This window comes from Ahaetulla prasina, chromosome 2, assembly GCF_028640845.1.
Source record: "Ahaetulla prasina isolate Xishuangbanna chromosome 2, ASM2864084v1, whole genome shotgun sequence".
NCBI lineage: Eukaryota > Metazoa > Chordata > Lepidosauria > Squamata > Colubridae > Ahaetulla > Ahaetulla prasina.
The window spans coordinates 79,102,822-79,125,850 of record NC_080540.1 but is presented as its reverse complement, the minus strand read 5'-3'; the positions used below and the strand labels follow the sequence as shown (position 1 = coordinate 79,125,850).

At 40.2% G+C, this 23,029-nt stretch overlaps 1 protein-coding gene across 1 annotated transcript in view; it reads right to left on the bottom strand.

Annotated features, from left to right (window-relative positions):
• Nucleotides 1-8,104: 8,104 nt before the first annotated feature.
• Nucleotides 8,105-23,029, bottom strand: part of MST1R (macrophage stimulating 1 receptor) — a 67,033-nt gene continuing 52,108 nt past the window's right edge. The window contains exons 15-21 of the mRNA XM_058168245.1: nucleotides 22,801-23,001; nucleotides 17,040-17,120; nucleotides 13,542-13,723; nucleotides 11,085-11,194; nucleotides 9,958-10,123; nucleotides 9,390-9,526; nucleotides 8,105-8,691 (exon numbers count right to left, since the gene is read on the bottom strand). Of these exons, the coding sequence (XP_058024228.1) occupies nucleotides 8,457-8,691; nucleotides 9,390-9,526; nucleotides 9,958-10,123; nucleotides 11,085-11,194; nucleotides 13,542-13,723; nucleotides 17,040-17,120; nucleotides 22,801-23,001 (1,112 nt within the window). The 3' untranslated portion in view covers nucleotides 8,105-8,456. The remainder of the gene's footprint in view (nucleotides 8,692-9,389; nucleotides 9,527-9,957; nucleotides 10,124-11,084; nucleotides 11,195-13,541; nucleotides 13,724-17,039; nucleotides 17,121-22,800; nucleotides 23,002-23,029) is intronic.

Here is a 23,029-nt window from a genome sequence, read left to right as displayed (position 1 = left end):
GATAGGTTTAATTTTCCAAGAATTGGTTAAAATGTGTTTAACTGAAGTATGAACTTGATTGGGTGGGCTTTAAGCTAAATACTTTAAAGACAAAAAGCCTGCAGTAGATTTCGCAAATAAAACCTTATGTACTACAGAAGGAAGTGGGAGAATGGAATCATTGAATAATTTAACAGAGTCTATTAAACTATTCAGTGAACACCGACATTAACAGTGGTTCTTAATGTTTGCGGCCTTCATTGTCTGTACACTAATGCTCAGGATAAGGACAAAAAACCAAAATGAGTTTATGATTTAAAATGTATAATGGAGAGTTGGTTGGATGACCTTCCTGATTGGAATATTCAGAAGGAACAAAATGATAGGAAAGGAAGAGAACATGGTATGTACAAGTACTTACACTTGCTTTGATATCCAAAGTGAATAAGTATCATTATGCTGTAGATAGCATCTAGTTAAAATAATGGAAGAATAAAAACAATATTATTATCGATCTCTAATATCATGCACCAACCAACCAAGGAGATGTGGATGAAGCTGTTCAAAAGCAAATTATACATCTTTTAAATAGTACTGATGAGAGGTTTTAATTACCTCCAACGTCTGCTAGGAGACAAATTGTGTCAAACAGGATTCTTCCACTTGGAATTCCTTGAGGAATTTCTGACTTCTTTTGCTGACAACTTTCCCCTTCAGGGGGTAGGATAAGATTAACCAATAAAGAAAACTTAGATAAGGAACTGAAAGTAATAGGGACAGAAGTGATCATGTAATGATGGAAGGCCCTGATTTTAAGGGAAGCTAACAGTGGGCAATCAAGCATACAATGGATTTCAAAAAAGCTGAATTTATTTAACTTGGAATAGTTTAATAAATTAATAATAATGAATAAGATTCCACGGCAGGAAAAGTTAATAGGAAGTGGTGCTCAAGACAGATGGGAGTTCCTAAAAAAAGGTACGAAAAGTGCAATTATAAACAGTTCAAATTCCAATGAGAAAGAGAAGGTAACAACACAAAAAGTTTCATGAAGATATGAAAGCAAAACCAGATTCATAGAGTAGGAAGAAAAGGGAAGAAGCCAACCAAGAAGAGTACATGCAGGCAAGCTATAACTCTGCAGATAGTATTAAAAAAAGGCTGAAGTTTAGACTAAAGTTGAAAAAAATATAAAATTTGTTTTAGATGTGCTCTAAACACAAGGGAAACAAATTATTCAGTATGCATCAGTTAGAATACAAATTGCTGGGTATATGATGATGGCAAAGAAATGGCAACAAAGAAATGGCAATTCCTACTTGAGATCAAGATTCCCTAATTTAGGCAGGTTTTTTTCTATCAAGTGTTTATGAAAAGCAGAGCATGAGGACAAGGTTAAGGGTTGAGATGATGGTAAGAGAATATATTTCTTATTTTAAACACTTAAAAATCCAAAGACATAAACTGCTTCCTAGCATTCTGGAAGAACAGCTGGTAGGGCCAAACCTTAGATGTTTGAAAAATCTGGACAAAGAGTGAAGTTCCAGAGGACTGGGGGAGAGAAAATTTATTTACCTTCAAGGTGAAAAGAGAAAACCTAGAGAACTACCAAGCCTAGTAACAATATCTGAGGATGTTTTAGAGTACGCTATAAAGATGTCAAGCCATAGCACCTTAAAAATAACCCTGCAATTCCTGGAATTACAATATGTATTTTCTTTAAGTCTTGCCATCATAACCTTATCACAATTTTTGACTGGATAATTTTCTGAGTGGAAGTTGAAAACGCTAGAAGACATAATATATCTTGCTTTTAGCAAAGCATCTGCAAAGTGTTCCACAACATTCTGATTAATAATCCAGTTTTATGAAACCAGATGGCATGATAATTAAGTGGATTCACAACTGTATTTACAGAACGTTCAATGGCTCCACAGAACGTTCAATGGCTCCACATCAAACCGGAGTGAAATATCAAGTGGAATGCCACAAAATGCAGCCCTGAGTCCTGTATAATTTAACATTTAACATTTAATTTAACATTTAAAAAATAATTTGGATAAAGAGGTAGAAAAGGTAACAAGGGAAGAACTGTTCCATAATGCTTCGAAGTCCAGACTACGGTATACATGAATGCCCAATTAAAGGAGTCAAAAGGATGAAATAATCTGTTAAATGGCAAAGAGTATTTTTTAAAAAAATTCCAAATATTCATGGGAAAAATCAGCTTCCCTGATAACAGTTCATATCTATTTAGTGGAGAAAGCAGTGAACATTTGACTGATTTGTTTGAAAGGACTTCTTTGCCTACTGCTTGGGTCAAAGTGATTGTCCAAAATTCAAATAAATTTTGGATCCAACATATTTTGTCCATTAAAGTCAAAATCTCCTAAACCCAGATCCATTAAACTGAGGCTTAACACTAATTAATTCAAATTACAGGAAGACAGATTTTTGCCTGAATGTTAGAAAAAGCTTCCTAACAGTAAAAACAGTTATCAGTGAAACCAATTACCTCGAAATTGTTGGCTGGTCTCTTTTTCACTAGATGCATTCAAGTGGAAATTAGACAGCTATTTATTAGGAATACTTTAAATTATTCCACTGACCAGCAGATTGAACTCAAGGGCCTAAATGGCCCCTTTTAATTCTACCGTTTTATGCTATAGCGGGACAGTTATAAGTGGAACAATTTGTAGCCTTTAAGATCTACAGGTAGCCCTACAGAAAGCTCAGTGAGCATTCTAAATTATGAAGGCATTTGATGAGGGGGCATACAATCCCCTCCCAAAGTCCCAACCATTGCAGTGTCCTTGTAACTGTCAAAAATTCATGTGCTTAGCAGTGTGCCTTTATGATTGATTCCAGAAGCATTGTAAGTCTCCCACGCTGCAGCTAGGAGGATTCATCTAGCTAGGCCACGGGTCTGCAACCTTAAATACTCAAAAGAGCCATTTGGACCTGTTTCCCACAGAAAAGAAAACACCGGGAGCCACAAAACCCTTCCCGTGCCTGACTATTTCTTGAGCAGCCACAAAACTAGCATATGTAGTTGAACTAAATGTTCTGTTTTCTTCTGAAATTTTTTTTTCTTGGATTTATTCATGGTGGCCTACTGGGGGTTGAAAAGCTCAATAAACTGCATGCCGGCCGGCGGGTATTGCACATTGGAAGTTGTGACACAGAAAGCCGCAGCAAAGGGGTGAAAGAGCCACATGCTGCCCCTTAGCTAGTCCCACTGGCATGTAGAGAGGTCTCAACTGGTAGGCCCAGGGTGAGGACTTCTCCTCCCCAAACACTCTCCTGGAAGGCTTGGGTCTTCTTCCCACCCAACCATGTGGATCCACTTACCTTCCCTTTCTGTGCAGCTGCTGACGAGCATGCCCAGTTGATGTGAGATGTAGCTACTCCAGAAAGCTAGCCAACACATTGTTTCCAATGGTGGAAAGAGCCTCAAAACATCAAGAAGGCTGATGTTCACCTTGAAATGTTTTAAGGCTCTTTCTACCTTCAGAAATATCTCAACCCAAGCCTTCCAGCAGTGGTGAGTAGAGAGGAAGACCTATGTGCCAATGGGTGCTGATTCTCCTTGGGCCTCCCCCACCCCATGAAGCATTCATGAATGGTCACTTAATAACCACAATGGGGGGTAGGAACTGGGATTGCAGTCACTGAATGGGACAGTCATGTGGGTGCCTCACTTAATAACTGCAATGACTTCTGACCCAAACTGTGGGCTGAATAATTATACTATACTTATAGAGCACTGTAAGAGATTAGGATTTAGAATCTGTATAAACTCTATATAGTTCTTGGTTTTAGGTTTTTCCTGAAATATATACAATGTTTCATTAAATAGATTTAAATTTACAGAAGTAATTTCAATAGATGTAACTTGATAGTTAAAACTAATATTAACATTAAAAGGAACATTATATTGACATTAATTTATATATTAAAAGTAATTCCAGTATTACTTTCTACTAGACAACCTGTAATCCATTGGGTCATTATTTCAGAGATTTTTCCTTACCTAGACAGAGAAACCGAATGATCATGGACGGGCAAAAAAGCAGTAAGAGAAGGAACAATTTCCAACTTTCTGCTGGCTTCCCCATTGACTTTTCTTTCGAAAAAACGGCAGGGAGCATCTTCCTTCCTTCTTTCTCTTCCTTCTTTCCTTCCTTCCTTCCTTCCCTCCCTCCCTCCCTGTTCCTCTCCATTCTTTCTTTCCGTCTCTTACTTAGGAAAGTGCAAGAGAGAGTGTGCAGGTCAGGGACAACCCCGGAGGGGATGGTGGAGTCCGGAAAGGTGTGTGGGGATGTGCAAGATGTGCTACGCAAATTAAGGAAGGTGCATATGTGCTGTACAGGTGGAGAAGTGTGCATGGGGGCATGCAAAAGGTTCTGTATGGGTCAGGGAAGACTCGTGGTGGTGGGGCAGGTCAGGGAGGTTTGTGGGAACATGCAAGAGATGCTACTTTGGGGAGGGCAGTGTAGGGAAAGGCATAAGGTGAGGCTTTGTCTAGAATTTTTCTGTCAATATTTTTGGGAGGGATAGTCAATGTTTTTAGGGGTTTTTTTATTGTACAATCTTGATCTGTGTTTTCTTTTGGTGATGGAGTATTGTACTTCACTATTTTAAAATACTACAAAATATGCTATTTTATTATACATCAGAATGCTCAGAGCATTATTTTTTTTAAAAAAAATCAGCAGTAACATTTAGAGTTCAAGGTCTGAGCTATATGAGCTTTGCGATCGTTCTTCAAGTAAATGAATATGATGCAGAGAGCAATTGTTTGGTGGCCTTCTATCTCTAGTCTCCCCAGGTGTTCCTTTGAATGTCTTTGTTACCTCATCTAAAAAATATATTACTTAGTTCAGCACTAGAGCCAAGGAGCTCATTTATGTTTCAAAAGCAAAGCAAACAAATATTGTGCCAAAATAATTGTGAGCACTTGCAACACATTTGGGAATGTCCAGGTGAATGTTAATTCGGCTTATGAATAAATAGTTAATTTGGCTCCAACTAAAACCAATTTGATTTGACCACATTCATAGACTGATGATAACAGCCTCCCTTTTCAAATCATGCACCATCTACTCCGTTTTTTTTTTTTAAAAAAGGTCTAGGATGTATCCCTTTATATGAATTGGGGCTGAGATGGTTGCCATGGAGGTTATGAAAATCTGAACCCACTTCAACCTTATATCCATGAAAATGGAAGAATCACAGCACTAAAATCCACAGATATTTCAATACCAGCCCTGAGTGCAGTCCAGAAGTTTAGAAAAGGACTGTTGTGGTCCGCCAGCAGCCTGTGGAGCTAGCAGTAGAGTCAGACAGTGAGGAGGCTTGGGAGGACAATGGGCCAGTCCTGGAGTCAGGGGAAGGCCCGGACGAGGGCTCTGCATTGGAGGCAGAGATGGGGCCAGGGCCATCTGGGAGCGATGCATGGACTTCAGAGCCTACAGAGGTGGACAGCAGAGAGGCAAAGGAACAGGAGGAGCCTTTTCCTATTGCACACATGAGAAAAGCTGCCAGAGGCAAGAGGAGCTAAAGCAAAAAGGACGACTCGGGAGTAAGGCCAGAAGATGATTGGTCACTCCCATAAGGCTTAAAAGAGCAGCAACGAGCGGTTGGGTTCTTTGTAGAAAAGCAACTTTGATTTCATTGCTTCTTGTCAGTGTCTCTTGAACTTTTTGCCAAGAAAAACCTTTGGCAAGTTGCCAAAAACAACAAAGGTTGGTGATAAGGCCGAAGGATTGTTTATGAAGAATTTGTTTTGGACTAAGCTGAGAAAGAATTAATTCTTTCTGAATAAATAAGTTTGTTCAGGACTGAATTGTGTTTGGTAATCATTACTTGGGCCTCGATCACAACAAGGACATTGCTGGGAGGGGGGAATAGATGGACTCTCACATCCACTTTGTTTCTAGAATCCAGTCTTACCTCTAAGCCCCAACCAACCCTAGAATAATCATTGTTTAATTGTCCCAAATGATCATGGTACCAACACCACCCTGCCTTGTTGAACTGGTGAAGAACTTGCAACTTACATTTTGCTCATTGCTGCATCAGATTTTAGCAGTGCATGTTCAGTAATATAGCTCTGCACATTCTTCCGGTTGGATGAGTCAGCTTCTGTACAGATTTATCAACAGCAACCCAAATTCAAGGTGCCCAGTGATCTATCTACCTGGGCCCAAAGATGAGGCCACGGACCTTCTCTTCTAACTGCCCACCCTGTGCCCCCCCTTGACTGCAAACCATACAACATGCATGCCCTGACTTTGCCATCCTCAACTGAATTATGTCAACCTCCTCCCCAGCATTTTATCATTCAGCATCCTCAACACCCCATGTACACCTCCACGTCTGGAGACTGTAGCCTGCAAGAACAGACCTTCATTCTGCACCAGCTATACTGTTCCCATCCACCAACATGCTCCTACTTCCTGGGGAGAAGCCACTGCTTCCGAGAAAGTTGCCTTCCCTGTGACAGATCCACCACCTCTTCCTATACTTCCTGGGAACTAATCTGTCAGTGTTTCAGATAGACTTCTCCTCCAGTGACATCAGGCAGCTCTTGTTCCTACCAGTTTTCTCCTCTTTTAAAATTTCCCTCTCCATCCATTTGCCTACAGCGACCATTCCTAACCTCCCCTCCCTGTGTTTTTTCTTTTCCATTAGAAGAAAACCTGTTCTTCCAAGGGGAGGGACATTTGGGTGGAGGGAGAGCTCCTTTTGCACCTGTGACTGCCTCACATTCACTTTAACTACCCTTCTTGTCTAGTAGTTATTCCCCCTTTCCCTCCCTCCAATTCATAGTTATTTTCCTCTTGTAATTTTTTTTTTAGTTTTTGACAGTACTGTCATCTAACAGACAGTTCTTCTGCCACCACCTTCCAACTCTGAACATGTTTTTTTCAAGGTTACCACAGATTTAAAAGGCTTGCTCTTCTTCAAGGCTCTTCCCATGGGATATTTTTTAGCTCCTCCATCATTTTTGACAGTTAACAGAAGATTTATGAACAGCGATGAACAACATACCACATCGAAACCGTGTTATGCCCTAAAACAAGGTCTAAGACCAGGCTTTGAGAGGAGGTTGACATGATGTTCCTGGAAGAATTCTTCAACGTTATAAAATTGGAGCAATGGAGTTTATCATAACAGTAAAGCTATTAAGCAGCATACTATAGCTTGCTTGTTTTCAAGTTAATGCAATGTGTGAACCTACCCATTAGGTTGTGCTATATGTAAAGGAGGTGGTTGTGACTTATTTAACAAATCGTGACTAAAATATTCTTAAAAATGTATTAAATGAGAGTGACTCTAAAGCAGCAGTCACCAACTGGACCACTGTTGGTCCGCGAGAACATTTTGGTGGTCCACAGAAAAATGATTTGCATTTTTTATATTGCACTAAATCAGGGGTCCTCAAACTATGGCCCTTGGGACAGATATGTACAATGAACGTTTGTGTTGCTGCAGAGAGTCTCCCCCTTCGGGGTCTTTTTGTGTGGGTCGGAGGGGGGCAGAAATTCCAACTTGGGGTCTGCTTCGGCCTCCTGGTGCTGGGCTTTGAGCAAAGGCTGGAGGGAAGTGCCGCTGGTGGCAAAGAACCAGAGGCCCTTTTTCCAGTGGGACTGCATCATGGCCTGAAACTGGCTGACCATCTCAGCCCGCTGAGCCTCCAGGCACCGGCACCTGACCTTGCACTCCCGCAGGTCTTCTCTCTGCTTGGAAAGCCTATGCTCTTAGTCCTCAGTGAGGTGCTTCTGCCAGATCCAATTTGAACTGAGCTATTTTGCCAACTCTTTCTCATGGTGGCTGCTTAGCTCCAACAGGTAGGGGGCCTAAGGAGTCCAGGCGGGGAGGCGAGGAGTGGTTGAGAGGGGAGGGGCGAGTACAGGCTGGCGAGGCGCCTTTTGACATGATATCAAGTTGACCACGCCCACCCAGTCACATGACCACCTACCCACGCCCACCCAGCTGGTCATTAGGCAGATCATATTAGTGGTCCACGGGATTTAAAATTATGAATTCAGTAGTCCCTTAGGTCCGAAAGGTTGGGGACCCCTGCTCTAAAGAGATCATTGCATAAAACAGCCTGATAGGAATTCATAACAGTAAATTTATTTTTCTCTATATACAGATGCAGCCACAGGCTGCCACATTAAATTACTTCACAGTAAAAATATATTCCCACAGTCAAATCACCAGGTATTCTGAAAGCATCTCTTTCCTAAAGCTGTAGGGAACCTGCCCTACCTTTTACAGAAGGGATGGATTTATTTCCACCTTTTCTGAGCATAGGATTCAGGTCACAGAAGTCCTCAGATTACAGCTTTCATGAATTCACAAAATGAGCAAAACTTATCTCGAAGTTCCAAAGCCCGAACAGTCAAAACCTATGAAGTGTCCAGCTTAACCCAGCAATGTGCATCCTGGCCTGTGTGAGGTATCACTTAACACACAGAAGCATCCTCTTCTTCACTCAATCCACTAGAATCAAATGCTTCTTCCTGACTGATTAAAGGGGGAAAGGGATGGCCGTGATCAAGGTTGACGTAAGTGACGTTGAGGTTAATGTAATGGTCTCCCTTTAGACAGGCTAAAATATGCTCCACTTCTTTGATCAGGCTGGAAAAAGTTGGCCGCTCCTCAGGATTTGGTGTCCAGCAGTTAAGCATTATGGTATACCTGTCCAAAATAAACAGAGTGAATTAGAGCTATGAAAACACCAACCTTGGCCTTCGTTTCTCAGGTTACCATAGTCGTGTACATCATTGTCTATGTCACTGACATTCTCACAGTAACTAAAGGCAGAGACTCCCTTCAGTTCTGCACTGTAGTCTTATTTCTTGACTTTCCATTCCTACAGGATTCTAGTCGGAGGTTTTATATAACACTGATCTAACTCAGAGATGAATATGCGACAAATAGCATAATGATGCTATGCTGGATTAGGAGCCAAATGGGAATTGTTAGCACTGGAAAATGTAGAAAATGGACCCAACAGATTATAATAAGGGGTGCAAAAGGGGAATTTCATGGAATTCCATGGAATTCTACTGCAGCTTCTCTTAAATTAGCCCCTTAAGATATGACCGCATTTAAGAGATACAGCACAGATACTTCAGTGGGTTAATAGTTTGGGGAAAGCTGCAGTAAGAACACAAGTTTCAGAGAACTAAGAATGAAAAACTAATTAACTTTCCCATTGTGCTTTCTTTTTTTTTAAGTTAATGAATTGCAGTACTTAATTGAAATTTACAAATTAGTTTATCAATTAAAGTTCAGGAATCAGAAGACCTTTCCTGGTACTTCCCATAGAGTTTCATCTCTTTCACAGTTCTCTCCTTGGCTAAGCTAGCAGAAAGGTCCAATTGAATACTCACAGAGAATCTGGGCAGTATTCAGGCTGGGGCAGCCTTCTTCCTTGCAACAGGTAGCAGGTAATATCATAGGGATCCACCTCAGGATATGGAGAGGCCCCTCGTGTCATCAGTTCCCACAGGAGGACCCCGAAGGACCACTGGTAAGACAGCAGAACAGGGAAAATACAGACGTCATTATGAATGAGACACAGAGAAAACGCAAGCCATCACTAGGGCAGGTAAAATCTCCAGCCAGACTGTTCCTTCTCTGCAAATTGCAATGGGGAAAGACTCTGTTGCATATACACGCCTTTCTGAGACTAGCATAAATTGGGAGTCCAGGTAGATTCTTACACTAAGAAATGTCTTAGCAGGAGCTTTCATAATGGCCTATTTTGCATATCCCTCACATAAAATTGTGGCTGTGTTGCCACAACACATTAACAAATCAAGGCATATCCAATTAATCCAATTCTGTGGGCTGAACAACACTACGAACCAAAATCTATTTATAACATCTGGGTTCAGCAAAACACTAACATGGAGTCGGCTAATTTGTGGTGCATCGGGTGCCCTTGCTTGCACTTACTACATCTGACTTGGTGGTAAATTTTTGAGTTTTCAGGCTCTCAAGGGCCATCCATTTGACAGGCAGCTTTGCCCTGCGGTGTTGCCGGATGCTGTAATATTCCTTGTCAAAGATATCTCTGGCCAGCCCAAAGTCTGCCACTTTCACTGTATAAGTCTCATCAAGCCTGGATAGAAAAGGAGAATGGGATTAGGAGCAATGCAGCAATCGTGTGAACTCATCTTGTTTGGCACCATCAAGGAACTCCAGAAGCACCCTGGCTTAGCATGTGACAAAAACCAGGCTTTTCCCCTAATAGAGATTATTGCTTAGGCATAGCCTGCCACGTGAACATGGCAATTGTATCTCCTACCCCCGATATAGGTGTTACCCTGTTACATGCAATCAGACAATGGCTGTTTGTACAATCACATCTGTTAAAGCTCTAGCATGTATTCATCAAGCTACACTTGGTTCATTTTAACTTTAGCTTGTGCTTTGTAACTTCACAAACTGTGTGGATCAAACCCATTTGGTTATTTTATGGATCAGTGTCTTGTTTAAATCATAAAATTGTAGATTTTGAAGGACCCATTTAATCCTTCAAGTCCAGTTGCCTGGCTAGTGCTAGTGGGTCATTGATTCTACTGTCAAACTGCAGGAAGTTTTTCCTAATCTGCCTTCTTGTCACCTCAATCCATTATTGGGTACATTGCTCCATAAGGGTATAAGAAAATTGGTCTTGACCTTTTTCTGAGTAGGCCTCCTCAGATACTGGGAAAGTACTAGCATAGCATCATCTCCCACCCATCCCACCCCCTGATGAAACATTCCCAGTTTCTTCAAACTCTCTTCAGAGAATTTACTTTCTATTTATCAGAAAAATAAGTCAGAAGATTGAGCATCTTGTATAAATGGCATAAAGTTCTGAGGGAAAAATCAATTGATCCAAATGAGGAATTGAAACAAACTAGTTTGAAAAATATTTCTGACAAGACTTTTCCCATAGATAGTCAAAAGGGGAGGTATATTTTCACACAGGGACCTGCCCCACAGGACAAGCATGCCTCAGCAAGCTCTCTGACTTGTCCTTGCCTGATTCCCTATGTTTTATTATTCTGTGTAGATACACCCATATTTGTACTTACATGCAGTTTCTGGCCGCAAGATCTCTGTGCACAAACTTCTTTTGGGTCAGATACTCCATCCCCTGAGCCACTTGTAGCCCAAAACCTATTAAATCCTTCACAGTGGGGTTCTAATGGAAAACAAAGAAACAAACAAAACTGTCTGACACTGAGGAAACTCACCATGAGTTTTCCATCTGGCTTTGAAGTTTATGCACCTCGAGAGAGCAGAGCTGCTTGCTTGTGGTTCCCACAAGATAAAAACAGCTGAAGTTAATTTCAAGGCTGCTTCAGATATTGGACAAATTTTCTAAGAAATTTGGCTGAGAAACTGAGTGTATCCCATTCACATATGATAGATGACAAAGAACCCACGCCTATAAATATAAACAGCAGAATTGGGGCCAGGGGAATCTTCTCTGCTCTGTGCACACATGGCTAAGCAGACACTTGCTCACTGCTTGGCAAGATAGGAATAGGATGTGCATAATGTAACACCTAGAATTGAGATTGAAGAGTCTTCTGAAATTTTCTTCTGTAGTTTACAACCTTCTCTTTCACAGTGTGCCTGCATGGCCCCCTAGTGATCAGAAGCATTCACTGTCTTGCCCATACCCACAGAACATGTCCCATGCTTAACCTATTGCCCCTTTTCCATGAATAATGTTTTTATGTGATCCTGGATTTGAATGTAGTAACTGCAAGGAAAATCTTGGGAGCATAAATATTGTTGTTATCAGCTCTGCAAAGGGTGGCTGATATGTTTAAGCTCAAAAGGGAAAACATCCATTTTTATCAAGCAAGGGGGAGGCATTTTTGAGCTGATCAGCAGCACATCACAAGTGGAAACTGACAACTGCCTAATATTTCACAGTATGTTTACAATAGGAATGAAATGAGGAGCAGAAGAGATGAGTTGGAAATTATTCCTTTTTCAAGGTCCAACTGCAATAAAATATGAGGTGACATATTTATATGGCCAGTTCCTCAAAAAAATGTGGTGAGAAAACGTTTACAAGATAAATTTTGCCACAGCGACAGTGGCAATAGATTGGAGTAGTGATGGGTTTCAAATTTTTTTACTATGGGTTCTGTGGGCGTGGCTTGGTGGGCATGGCATGGCTTGGTGGGTGTGACAGGGGAAGGATACTGTAAAATCTCCATTCCCACCCCACTCCAAGGGAAGGTTACTGCAAAATCCCCATTTCCTCCCGATCAGCTGGGACTTGGGAGGCAGAGAATAGATGGAGCTGGGGTCAGTCAGAATTTTTACTACCGGTTCTCTGAACTACTCAAAATTTTCACTACCAGTTATCCAGAACTGGTCAGAACCTACTGAAACCCATCTCTGGATTGGAGGCAGAAGAGAAGCCTGCCAACAGCAAGAATACTACCTCTGTTTGTTTCTCCAGTGGAAAAAGAAAGACTGTAAGATGCCAGCATCTTTCAGCCACTTGCTCTGTGTCGAATAGATGGAGGAAGATTCATCAGACATCAGCTCATATTCCTACTGTTCTATCTTTCTCAGAGTCAGCAGAAAGACCCAAAGCAAAACAATCTCTCTTCTGAAAACCCAGAGCTCCCATCTCGTTTCATCAACAGAAAATACCACTAATAAGATGATTAGTTTCTGGTATGTGTCTTTCTGGAACCTAACCTAAAAGATTTACCTTAAAAAGGCTACAATGCTATAGGACAGATTTAAAGACTTCTATCTGCTGCATCCAACAAACAGCCCCACTCTCTGCACCAATACGGTGAGATTTAACAGGAAGGATGTGCAAAGCCTGCCCTGATTTAAAAAAAAAACCAACAGAGTTGGAAGGGACCTTGGAGGCCTTCTAGTCCAACCCCCTGCCCAGGCAGGAAACCCTACCAGAAGGCTCTGTCAACTGTGTACTGGCACATGGATGAGGATGTCACAAACAAAACAAAAACACACAACTGAAAGAGATAAGAAAGGGCTGAATGCATCATCTCTGGGTAAGCTCTTCCTTAAAAACAATTTCATTTTGCAAAGAAGAGATAAGTAACTCCAAACCAAGGGGCGATTCAGAAATAGAAAAGTGACTGGCATTGAGTGTCACTCTGTCAGAGTATGAATGTTCATAGACTGGAATAGACATGGCAACAATGGGGACTGTTTGGAAACTGAAACATAGTATTTGTTGTGTGGGGCCATAGGAGACAGTTTGGAGCCTGGGTGTGGCTTAACTGTTCTGTATATAAGCTTGACGGCACTAGCTTCTCCCTCCTCCATTTTCCCTTATCCATCTTGAGCTTCCATTTTGTGCTGTGTTTGTACATGCTATTTCTCTTCTCTACAACGTGGAAAAACCTACAAGGGTATTATATACATGCCTTATGTGTTATTATGTATATAAAGAACTTTTGAATCCTGCTGAATTGTCTGATTGTGTGTGCTGCAACAAACTCTGACACACTCAAACAAGGACCCCAAGATCTGGCACCACCTACCCTTTGCTCTGAACGGATAAAATGTCGGAGATCTCCATGCTTCATGTAAGGTAGAACCACAAGGGGGAGACCCTCCTTAGGCAAGGTGATCCCAATGAGAGAAAGGACATGGAGGTGATGGAAGCTCTTCATCAGAATCCCTTCCTTCAGGAATTCTTCCACTTCCTCCATGTCAGTAATTCCTAAGAGGAAAAAAAATGAAGAGATTGGATAAATATTCTCAGTAGCAACTCCCCCTCCCTCCAAGAGGGAGTTGGAAATTGTGGAATTGTGAAACTGTGAGCAAAAGTTTCTGGGAAGTGATCTTGCAATCATATAAGCTGAAGCAAGCGATCCTAGGGAAAAACAGGGAATTGAGAGCCTTTTCTAACTTCCATCTAGTAGAGGAAGTCTGCCAATGGGAATAAGGATGGAAGATATTGCCAGAGTAAAAAAAAACAAGCATATGTTATAATACTGGACAGGGTTGGCTCATAGGCATCTCTACTTTTTATGTTTGAAAGGACTAACAAAGGACGAATGGCCCCACAGATTGCCTTGTATTGATTTAATTCAGATTATTAGAAACAGAGCATTCTTACTTCCCTTCCTTACTTCCCTCAGTTTAGAATTAATTCTTTCTCTCCTTAAGAGCTTCTCCAGAGATACTTTAATGGTGTTGTCTTACAAACACAAAGCTGTGAGCTGAAGTATTTGTTTATTTAATCTTGCTGTTATTATTTTAAAGTTGAGTGAATTAGTACCTCCCCACTCCCCACTCCTATTGCTGTATTCCAAAACATTGATTGGTGGGGCATTGTAAACTGACAACAAAACTCTGTTGCAGAAAATGCTATTAAAATGACTGATTAAGTAGTTTTAAAATTAAGAGCCACCTGCCATGACCTGGTTCATGTGCTATTTACCTGCCCATGTGCCAGAACAAAATGTGTTTCTCCTATTGTCAATTTTTCTATAAACTCTCTCCTGGCTTGCAATCAAACAGCGGATTCTCGGATTTGGGCATGCATGACGTGTTAAACAACATTGATTACACCCTCTGGCTTTGTTATCCTCCCTCCATTGACAAGTCATCACAAGACTGCTGGGCTTGATTGGTGCCTTGATGGATAACTGGACTCATGGGGTTAAGTTTCTGTCAAAACCTACCATCTCCCCAAAACCTACTGAGCAGACAAAAAGCAGGCAAACCTTGTTATTTTAAATGTACCCCTTCCTGGAACTGGGGATGAGCTACCTGGTGTTAGTTAATAGTTAAACCTATTATACTGACTTGGACAAAAGAAGCCACCAGAGCAGACAAGAGAGTGGGTATGCTATGCTTTTCGATTAGCTTGTTGCTTCAGAAGTCTGCTGGCAGCTGTGTCATGTTCCCCCCTCTGGAAGAAAAAGAATGGGAGAAGAGGGCAAACTCTGTTGGGAAGAAGTGGACGCACTCAGCAGCTCAAAATGACAGTAAACGCTTGGTTTATCCTGCCTGCTTTTTGGTCAGCTGGCTTACACTGCTACCAGCAGCTACAAATGTGACAGGCCCTGGAACTGCCATTGTTTGTTGCTGGCTGGAGGGAAGAACACTGATTTAACACTGGCATATTTCAGCATGACTTAAGGCTACCTCAGATATGAACTGAGGAAGAGGCAGAGGTGGGCTGCTGCCAGTTCAGACTGCTTCAGGCAAACTGGTAGTTCCGACCAGTTCTGCCCACCCGCCACCGGTGCTATCCCGTCCTATATATCTCACTCTCTGGCTCACTCGACCAATCCATGCAGCCCAGCTGATTTCCGCGCCTTGCCTGCTCTATTCACCATGGCTGCCCAAGGTGTGCTGGAAGCCGTGTGCATGAAATCACCATGTGTTTGAAGCCGTGCGCAAGTGTGGAAGGCATGTGCACCAGCAAAGGGCACGTGGGCGTACACAATCCCAATTTTGGTTCTGCACTAGGTGAACCGGTTGTTAACTTATGCTAACATCAAAAACATCATCAAAAAAGGACAACAAAGAATGTTCTTTCTGCACCAACTCAGTAAGCTCAAACCAAGGAGCTGCTGATTCAGTTCTACAGAGGAATTATTGAGTCTGTCATTTGCACCTCTATAACTGTCTGGTTCGGTTCTGCAACCTAACAAGAAAGACACAGACTTCAGAGGATAATTAGAACTGCAGAAAAAATAATTGCTACCAACCTGCCTTCCATTGAGGACCTGTATACTGCACGAATCAAGAAGAGGGCCGTGAAAATATTTACAGATCCCTCGCATCCAGGACATAAACTGTTTCAGCTCCTACCCTCAAAACGACGCTATAGAGCACTGCACACCAGAACAACTAGACACAAGAACAGTTTTTTCCCGAAGGCCATCACTCTGCTAAACAAATAATTCCCTCAACACTGTCAAACTATTTACTAAATCTGCACTACTATTAATCGTTTCATAGTTCCCATCACCAATCTCTTTCCACTTATGACTGTATGACTGTAACTTTGTTGCTGGCAATCCTTATGATTTATATTGATATATTGACCATCATTTGTGTTGTAAATGTTGTACCTTGATGAACGTATCTTTTCTTTTATGTACACTGAGAGCATATGCACCAAGACAAATTCCTTGTGTGTCCAATCACACTTGGCCAATAAAAATTCTATTCTATTCTATTCTATTCTATTCTATTCTATTCTATTCTATTCTATTCTATTCTATTCTATTCTATTCTATTCTAAGCCCACCTCTGAGAAAAGGTGAAAACAATCTCAGGGGGACCTGGCAGAATATTCTTAATGCCAGGAGCTGTTTGCATTAGTGACAAGATGAAATGGAAAAGGCCCTATGACCGTCTTCTTGTGCTATGTTACAAAACAAACTTAAGAAGAATGCACAGAAACTCAATGCTCCCCAGCCCCTTTTTGCCTCCTTAAAAGTTATCTCAGAGTTTATCTGGTAATAAAAATGCCAGTCTTTGCCTTAATACAGAATCTGCTTTAGTCTACCTCTAGGTGCATGATGCCTCTTTGCTCAGAAGAGTGGTAAAAACTTCTCATAGTATAACATAAGCAAGTAAACAAACAAACAACTAAACAAACAAACAAACAAACAGGACAGCACTGATGTCTGTAGAAGTTGTTTATGCCAAGAGGGAAGATACTGTCCTTTCGTAAATAAGTATGCATGTATGTACATACATGCGTGTGTGTGTGTGTTTGTGTGAGTGTATGTATGTAAGTTCAAGTTAGTGTTGATTCTTGGCAAAGGCCTCCTAAGGGGGAACAAGAATTCATAGTGCCCTGGTTTCTAGCCTTATGCTTTAAACCACTAAACCAAACTGGCCCCTTATAGATTATGGAACACTAATATTTTGAAACAAGACATTATTGTGTCTCATACTTTATCATGAGCCTATGATTCCGTTGATTTCTCTTCTACGACAATAAACTAGTTCATTAGTTACTAGTTCTAGGTTTATTAATTAGTTTCAGAAAAGGAAGAAGAATTACTTACGGTTTAGGGATTTAACAGCACACCGAATTTCTCTCTGGGATGAATCTATGTAAGTTCCATGGTAAACGCTCCCAAAATGCCCTGGATGGAAAAAAGAACAAGTTTTTCACATAGGCACCAATATTGACATTACCAAACCCAGATGCTATGCAACCTCTGTCTGTGCTGGAGCCATCTTAACATCAAACAACAACACTATAAAGAGAAATTGTTTTAAGGGTTAACAATATACCGAATTTGAAATATATATATATTTTTACTGTCAGAGACGTACTGCCCTAACAGGCAACCCACAATTTAGATCCAACTATATCAATACCCAATCATATTATCTGACTTAACAACATAAATTTGCCTCAGTTTTAAGGTATCTAATTTGCCTTTAATTTTTTCCAATTTAGTATGCCTACACATCATCATACTTTTGCCTATTTGTATAGTCAAGTGCAGTTGCACGCAAAAGTTTAAGCATCTTCATCGAAGTATATGTTTCACTTTCCTAAGTGAAAGAAACTAATAAAATATCTAGATGGTACCAGTGGTAGGTTGCCCCTGGTTCGGAGCAGTCCCCAAGAACAGGTAGTAAAACCAACATGAGGCTCTACCTACTGACCCGGACATCATCAGGAAGCTTCTGTGCATGTGCAGAAACAAGCACAGGTGCGCGACCCCGCTGCAAACCGGTAGTAAAGTTTACCACCCCTGCATGGTACAGGTAATCCTTGCATGGTACAGTCTCTGCATGGTACAGGTAGACCACAATTGAGCCCAAAATTTCTGTTGTTAAGTCAGACATTTGTTAAGTGACTTTTGCTCCATTTTACAACCTTTCTTGCCACAGTTGTTAAGTGAATTTAGATTCCCCATTGACTTTGCTTGTCAGAAGGTTGCAAAAACTGATCACATGACCCTGGGACATTGCAACCGTCATAAATATGAATCAGTTGCTAAGCATCTGAATTTTGATCACATGATCATGGGGATGCTAGAAAGGTTGTAAGTGTTGTTAAGTATGAAAAATGGTCCTAAGGCACTTTTTTTTAATGCTGTTGTGACTTTAAACAATCACTAAATGAGCTATTGTAGGTGGAGGACTACCAGTACAAAGTTAAATACAACATCTTTGTGTATATTTTAATTTCATACTTATTATTTTTCCCTAGCTACTGTATTTGCAGGTTCAAAATAAGAAAATAGAGAATATGTTAAGCACAGAAATTTGGGCACACTTCCAGTTCATAGAGAGGGTCTCCTCAGGGTGCCGTCAGCCAAACATTGTCAGCTGGCGACCCCCAGGGGGAGAGCCTTCTCTGTGGGGGCACCTACCCTCTGGAACGAGCTTCCCCCAGGACTTCGACAACTTCCTGACCTCCGGACTTTTCGCCGCGAGCTGAAGACGTACCTATTCTTCCGAGCAGGACTGGCTTGATAGGGGTTTTTAATTCGTTTTTAAATGGGGTTATTTTATATTTTATGTATTTTATATTTAAATTTAGGCCACATTGAATAAGTTTTTTAAATAGTTTTTATTGTAATATATTGTATTGTTTTTACTTGGCTGTTCACTGCCCTGAGTCTTTCGGGAGAAGGGCAGTATAAAAATTAAATAATAATAATAATAATAATAATAATAATAATAATAATAATAATAATAATAATAATAATAATAATAATAATAATAATAATTTATTTTTTCTTTTATTTCTCTACTGTAAACCTATTAATAAGGTTAAAAATGTGATTGATTCTTTTAGGTTAATAATTAGCCAGATAAAGACATGAACACATCTTTGCCCCTTCTAATCTTTCAGATTGTGATTGTTATTCTGTCTACTTTCAACAACCATGGACTCTTCTATCTGTTCTCGGAACATCTATGAATGAAGATAAAATGAAAGCTGTAAAAAACCTCCTAAACATTTCTAATTACAACTGTCAAAACCATTGTTAGAAAAATGGAAATTTCATGGAATAGATGTAAGTCAAGGCAAGATCTGGAAGACCAAGAAGGTATCAGCTAGAAATGAATGAAGACTTTGTGAAACATAAAACAAAGTAGTAGGAAAGGAATGGAAATGCTTGAAATAAAAATAGGATTTTAGGAAGTATAGTCATTTTAGTCATTTATGTTCAAGGAAAGTTATTGCCCTAACTTAAATTCCATTTTAATCTTGAGATGAAGAAATCATAATTATTTTTAAAATTGATGCCAACTGATGATTTGTAATAATTACTGTTCAGATATTTTATATTTTTTCTAAATGATGGAACCTATTCAATTTCTGTTTTTAAAGTTTTGATCTATATGGTAAAGACAGGCTATATAGTTGATATCCTTTTGGAAATCAAATAAATATTCATGCTATCATTGAATTCTAATATGACTTTTGGATGCAAACCGCCAAGTCCTTACCATTTCTCCCACCACCACCCCAGATTAACCTGTATTCTACAATCAATACCAATATAGATGCCAAGAATTGCATAAGGATTTAACCCTATTAACCTTATTATAAGAGATCACATAGTAGAAACATCATGCAATAAAATGAATATGTGCATATTTAGACACATACAGTATACTGCAGTTACTGAAAAGGTATTGCGGTGCTGTAAGAATGCAAGAAATAGCCATTATAACAGTACAAGGAAAAAATAAGCCAAATTGGAGTTCTTATTAGAAAATACCAGACAATGAAGAAATGTGAATCCCTATTTTATTTTGTCACAAAAAAGAAATTGATTCCTGGGAGATGGTTTAAATAATGTGCTCATTTAATGAAAGAAAGAGATACGATATTCTAAATTTTGGTATGAACTACTAAACAGTCCAGGATAATCTTTTGTAATTACTGTACACAGGCCTATAATGATCTAAAGCAGGGGTCTCCAACCTTGGTCCCTTTAAGACTTGTGGACTTCAGCTCCCAACTCTGGGAGTTAAAGTCCACAAATCTTAAAGGAACCAAAGTTGGAGACCCCTGATCTAAAGAGTGAAAAAATGAGGAACTTTAAAAACTGGAAAGAACCAGGCATTTCCCCACATATGGATGCAGTGGAATTAATGGAATGGCTGGAATTCATGTAAAATAAAGAGAAATGAAAGAACTGGGGCTTAGTTTGAGTAAGTAAATCCAGATTTTTAGACTTCGGAAAGTGCTTCTAAAATCAAAAACAGTAAACAAATGTGGTCAGTTTAAAAAAACAAACAAACTAAAAAGAGTGGAAAAAAAGTTGTGTCCGACAAACATTTCCTGTTCTTGATACTCAATCTTGTCAGATTGAGCAGAGAAACAGATATTTGTACTCAAGAGCAGTGAGATATATCATGCGGCCTTTCACATTGATTTAGATTGCATTGAAGTACTCTTTTGGACAAAGCGTAAGAGTACGGCAACAGCAAATGCCCTTTCTTTCAGTTCCCCTTAGATTTTCACTGTGTTTTTCCATTTTGATTTGACATCAAGACAAATTCTCCAATGAACTAGCACAGTATAAGCTAGTTCAGAGCAAACCTTTGATTTAATGGACCACTCAGGGGAACCAGGTGTCCTGAACCTGAATATTTATTAAATCTGAATCTAAAGTGTTTCCAACAATGTAAATTATTTATGCAATTATGTTTTTGCCATAAATTGTGTCATTTGGAGTGAAATCTCAATTTCACAGACAATCTTGTATCTTCACCTCCAGGCCCTGAGCAATCTTTGTTGCTGCCATTCCTTATTATCCCATATAGCTGCCACAAAGAAAAGGGAGTCAAGCTATTCTCCAAAGCACCTGAGGGCAGGAAAAAGAAGCAATAGGTGGAAACTAATCAAGGAGAGAAGCAACTTAGAACTAAGGAGAAATTTCCTGACAGTTAGAACAATTAATCAGTGGAACAACTTGCCTCCAGAAGTTATAAATGCTCCAACACTGGAAGTTTTTAAGAAGAGACTGGATAACAATTTGACTGAAGTGGTGTAGGGTATCCTGGCTAAGCAGGGGGTTTGACTAGAAGACCTCCAAGATCCCTTCCAACTAAACTATTCTATTTTATTCTATTCTGTTCTGTTCTGTTCTGTTCTGTTCTGTTCTGTTCTGTTCTGAGCAAAGCAGGCCAAGTGCTTGCAGAAGACTCTGGCTTCCTCAAAACCAATCACCTCAACAGGTCTCTAACAGTATTGGTCTCTTTCTTGGCCATACAGAATTCAGCACCTTATCTGCACTGTATAGCTTGGTGACGGTAGGGGATGGGTGGTAAGTACAAAAATGGTGGCTTCAGCAAGTCAGAAACTGCACACTAGCTCTAGAAAAGTTTGGGGGAAGTGCTCGTCACCCATGACTAGCTGTTTTTTTGTGTTTTTATAGTGTGTCATTCTTGGGGGGGAGAAGAGTTCTGAGCAATAATGCAATTATAAATCCTGTAAATATTAACTTTTGCCTTTATATGGGGAAAATGACAGATCCTGGTTAAAACCTCAATTCCCACCCCACCCTCCATAACATATTCTGATGGGTAGATTCTTTCCAATGGCTGATGAGGAGGAGGAAAGAGAGGAAGGCAGCAAAGCCACCAATCTACCAATGGTAGGAAAGTAAACCATCATCACAGGATTCTTCCATTCATCAGCAAGGCAACACAGCAGAAGTAAGAAACAGGGGTTTACAGTGGTAGCAGAGATTTTCATCCCAGCTGACAATTCGGATTGTAGGTACTTGGATTGCGCTTTAAGTGGGGGCAATAGCCTCCAAACATTTTTTTTGCTGAGCGTCTTAGATAAAGGGCTATTACACAAAATGTACAAATAAAATCAACTGTCACTTTAAATGAACAGTTTTTAGATTTAAGACATCTCAAAGCTATACTGGAAAGGTCATGTGAATGACTATCCTAGAGTTCTTGTTTAAGAAGTACCTGGCTCTTTTTGCCAGGGAAAAATGTCTTTTGTGGGAAAGACATTTATTTTTTTATTTATTTGTCGAGTACGTGTTAGATAATATATATAAGTATAAGCATGAACTGAATACATAAAATGAATACAATTAAAGGGAACATTAGGACAGGGATGGTAGGCACGCTGGTGCTCTTATGCACACCCCTTACAGTCCTCTTAGGAATTGGGTGAGGTCAACAGTAGACAGTCTTAGGTTGAAATTTTGGGAGTTTTGGGATGAAACCACAGAGTCAGGTAATGCATTCCAGGCATTGACCACTCTGTTGCTGAAGTCATATTTTCTGCAATCAAGTTTGGTGCGGTTTACCTTAAGTTTGTATCTATTATGTGCTCGTGTATTTTGTGGTTGAAGCTGAAGTAGTCATTGACAGGTAGGACAGATGATTTTATAGTTATGCTTAGGTCATACCGAAGGTGGCGTAGTTCTAACCTGGTATGTATGTATGTATGTATGTATGTATGTATGTATGTATGTATATGTAGTTCTAACCTGCTCTGAATAGCATGCCTGCACACTACTTAGCTTCTTTGTTTTTACTTGCCCTTCAAATGCTACTTATTCCTTGTGACAATGCCAATCCCCTCTTCTCTTCTCACTGCTTTTCCGCTTTAGCAGGGAATTGGCTCAAAGAGGCTCAGACACTAATGAAGAGCAACAGGAAACAATCAAAGAAACATCTGGCAAAGATACTAATGAAGAGCAACAGGAAACAATCAAAGAAACATCTGCCAGGGAGAAAGTAGCATTCTTTCAACACAGATAGTAGAAAACAAGAGTTTTGTGTATTATTGCTGATAGGCACAGCTTAAATGATACTTGCCTTTCCCAATGATCTGATCCTTGTGCAAAATCAGCTGCTTTTCTGGAATGAGGACATCTTTCACTTCTTCCAACAATTCTGGCCGAAAATTGTTAATGGAGTATGAAGGCACTCGCATGAAAGGCATTGCAGAACCGTCACTGCTGCCTGTGTAGGAGGCGCTTCCAAATCGCACTCCAGAAGAGCTTCTGTTTGCAGCCTCTGCCACAGAAATACCATAAAGAGATGG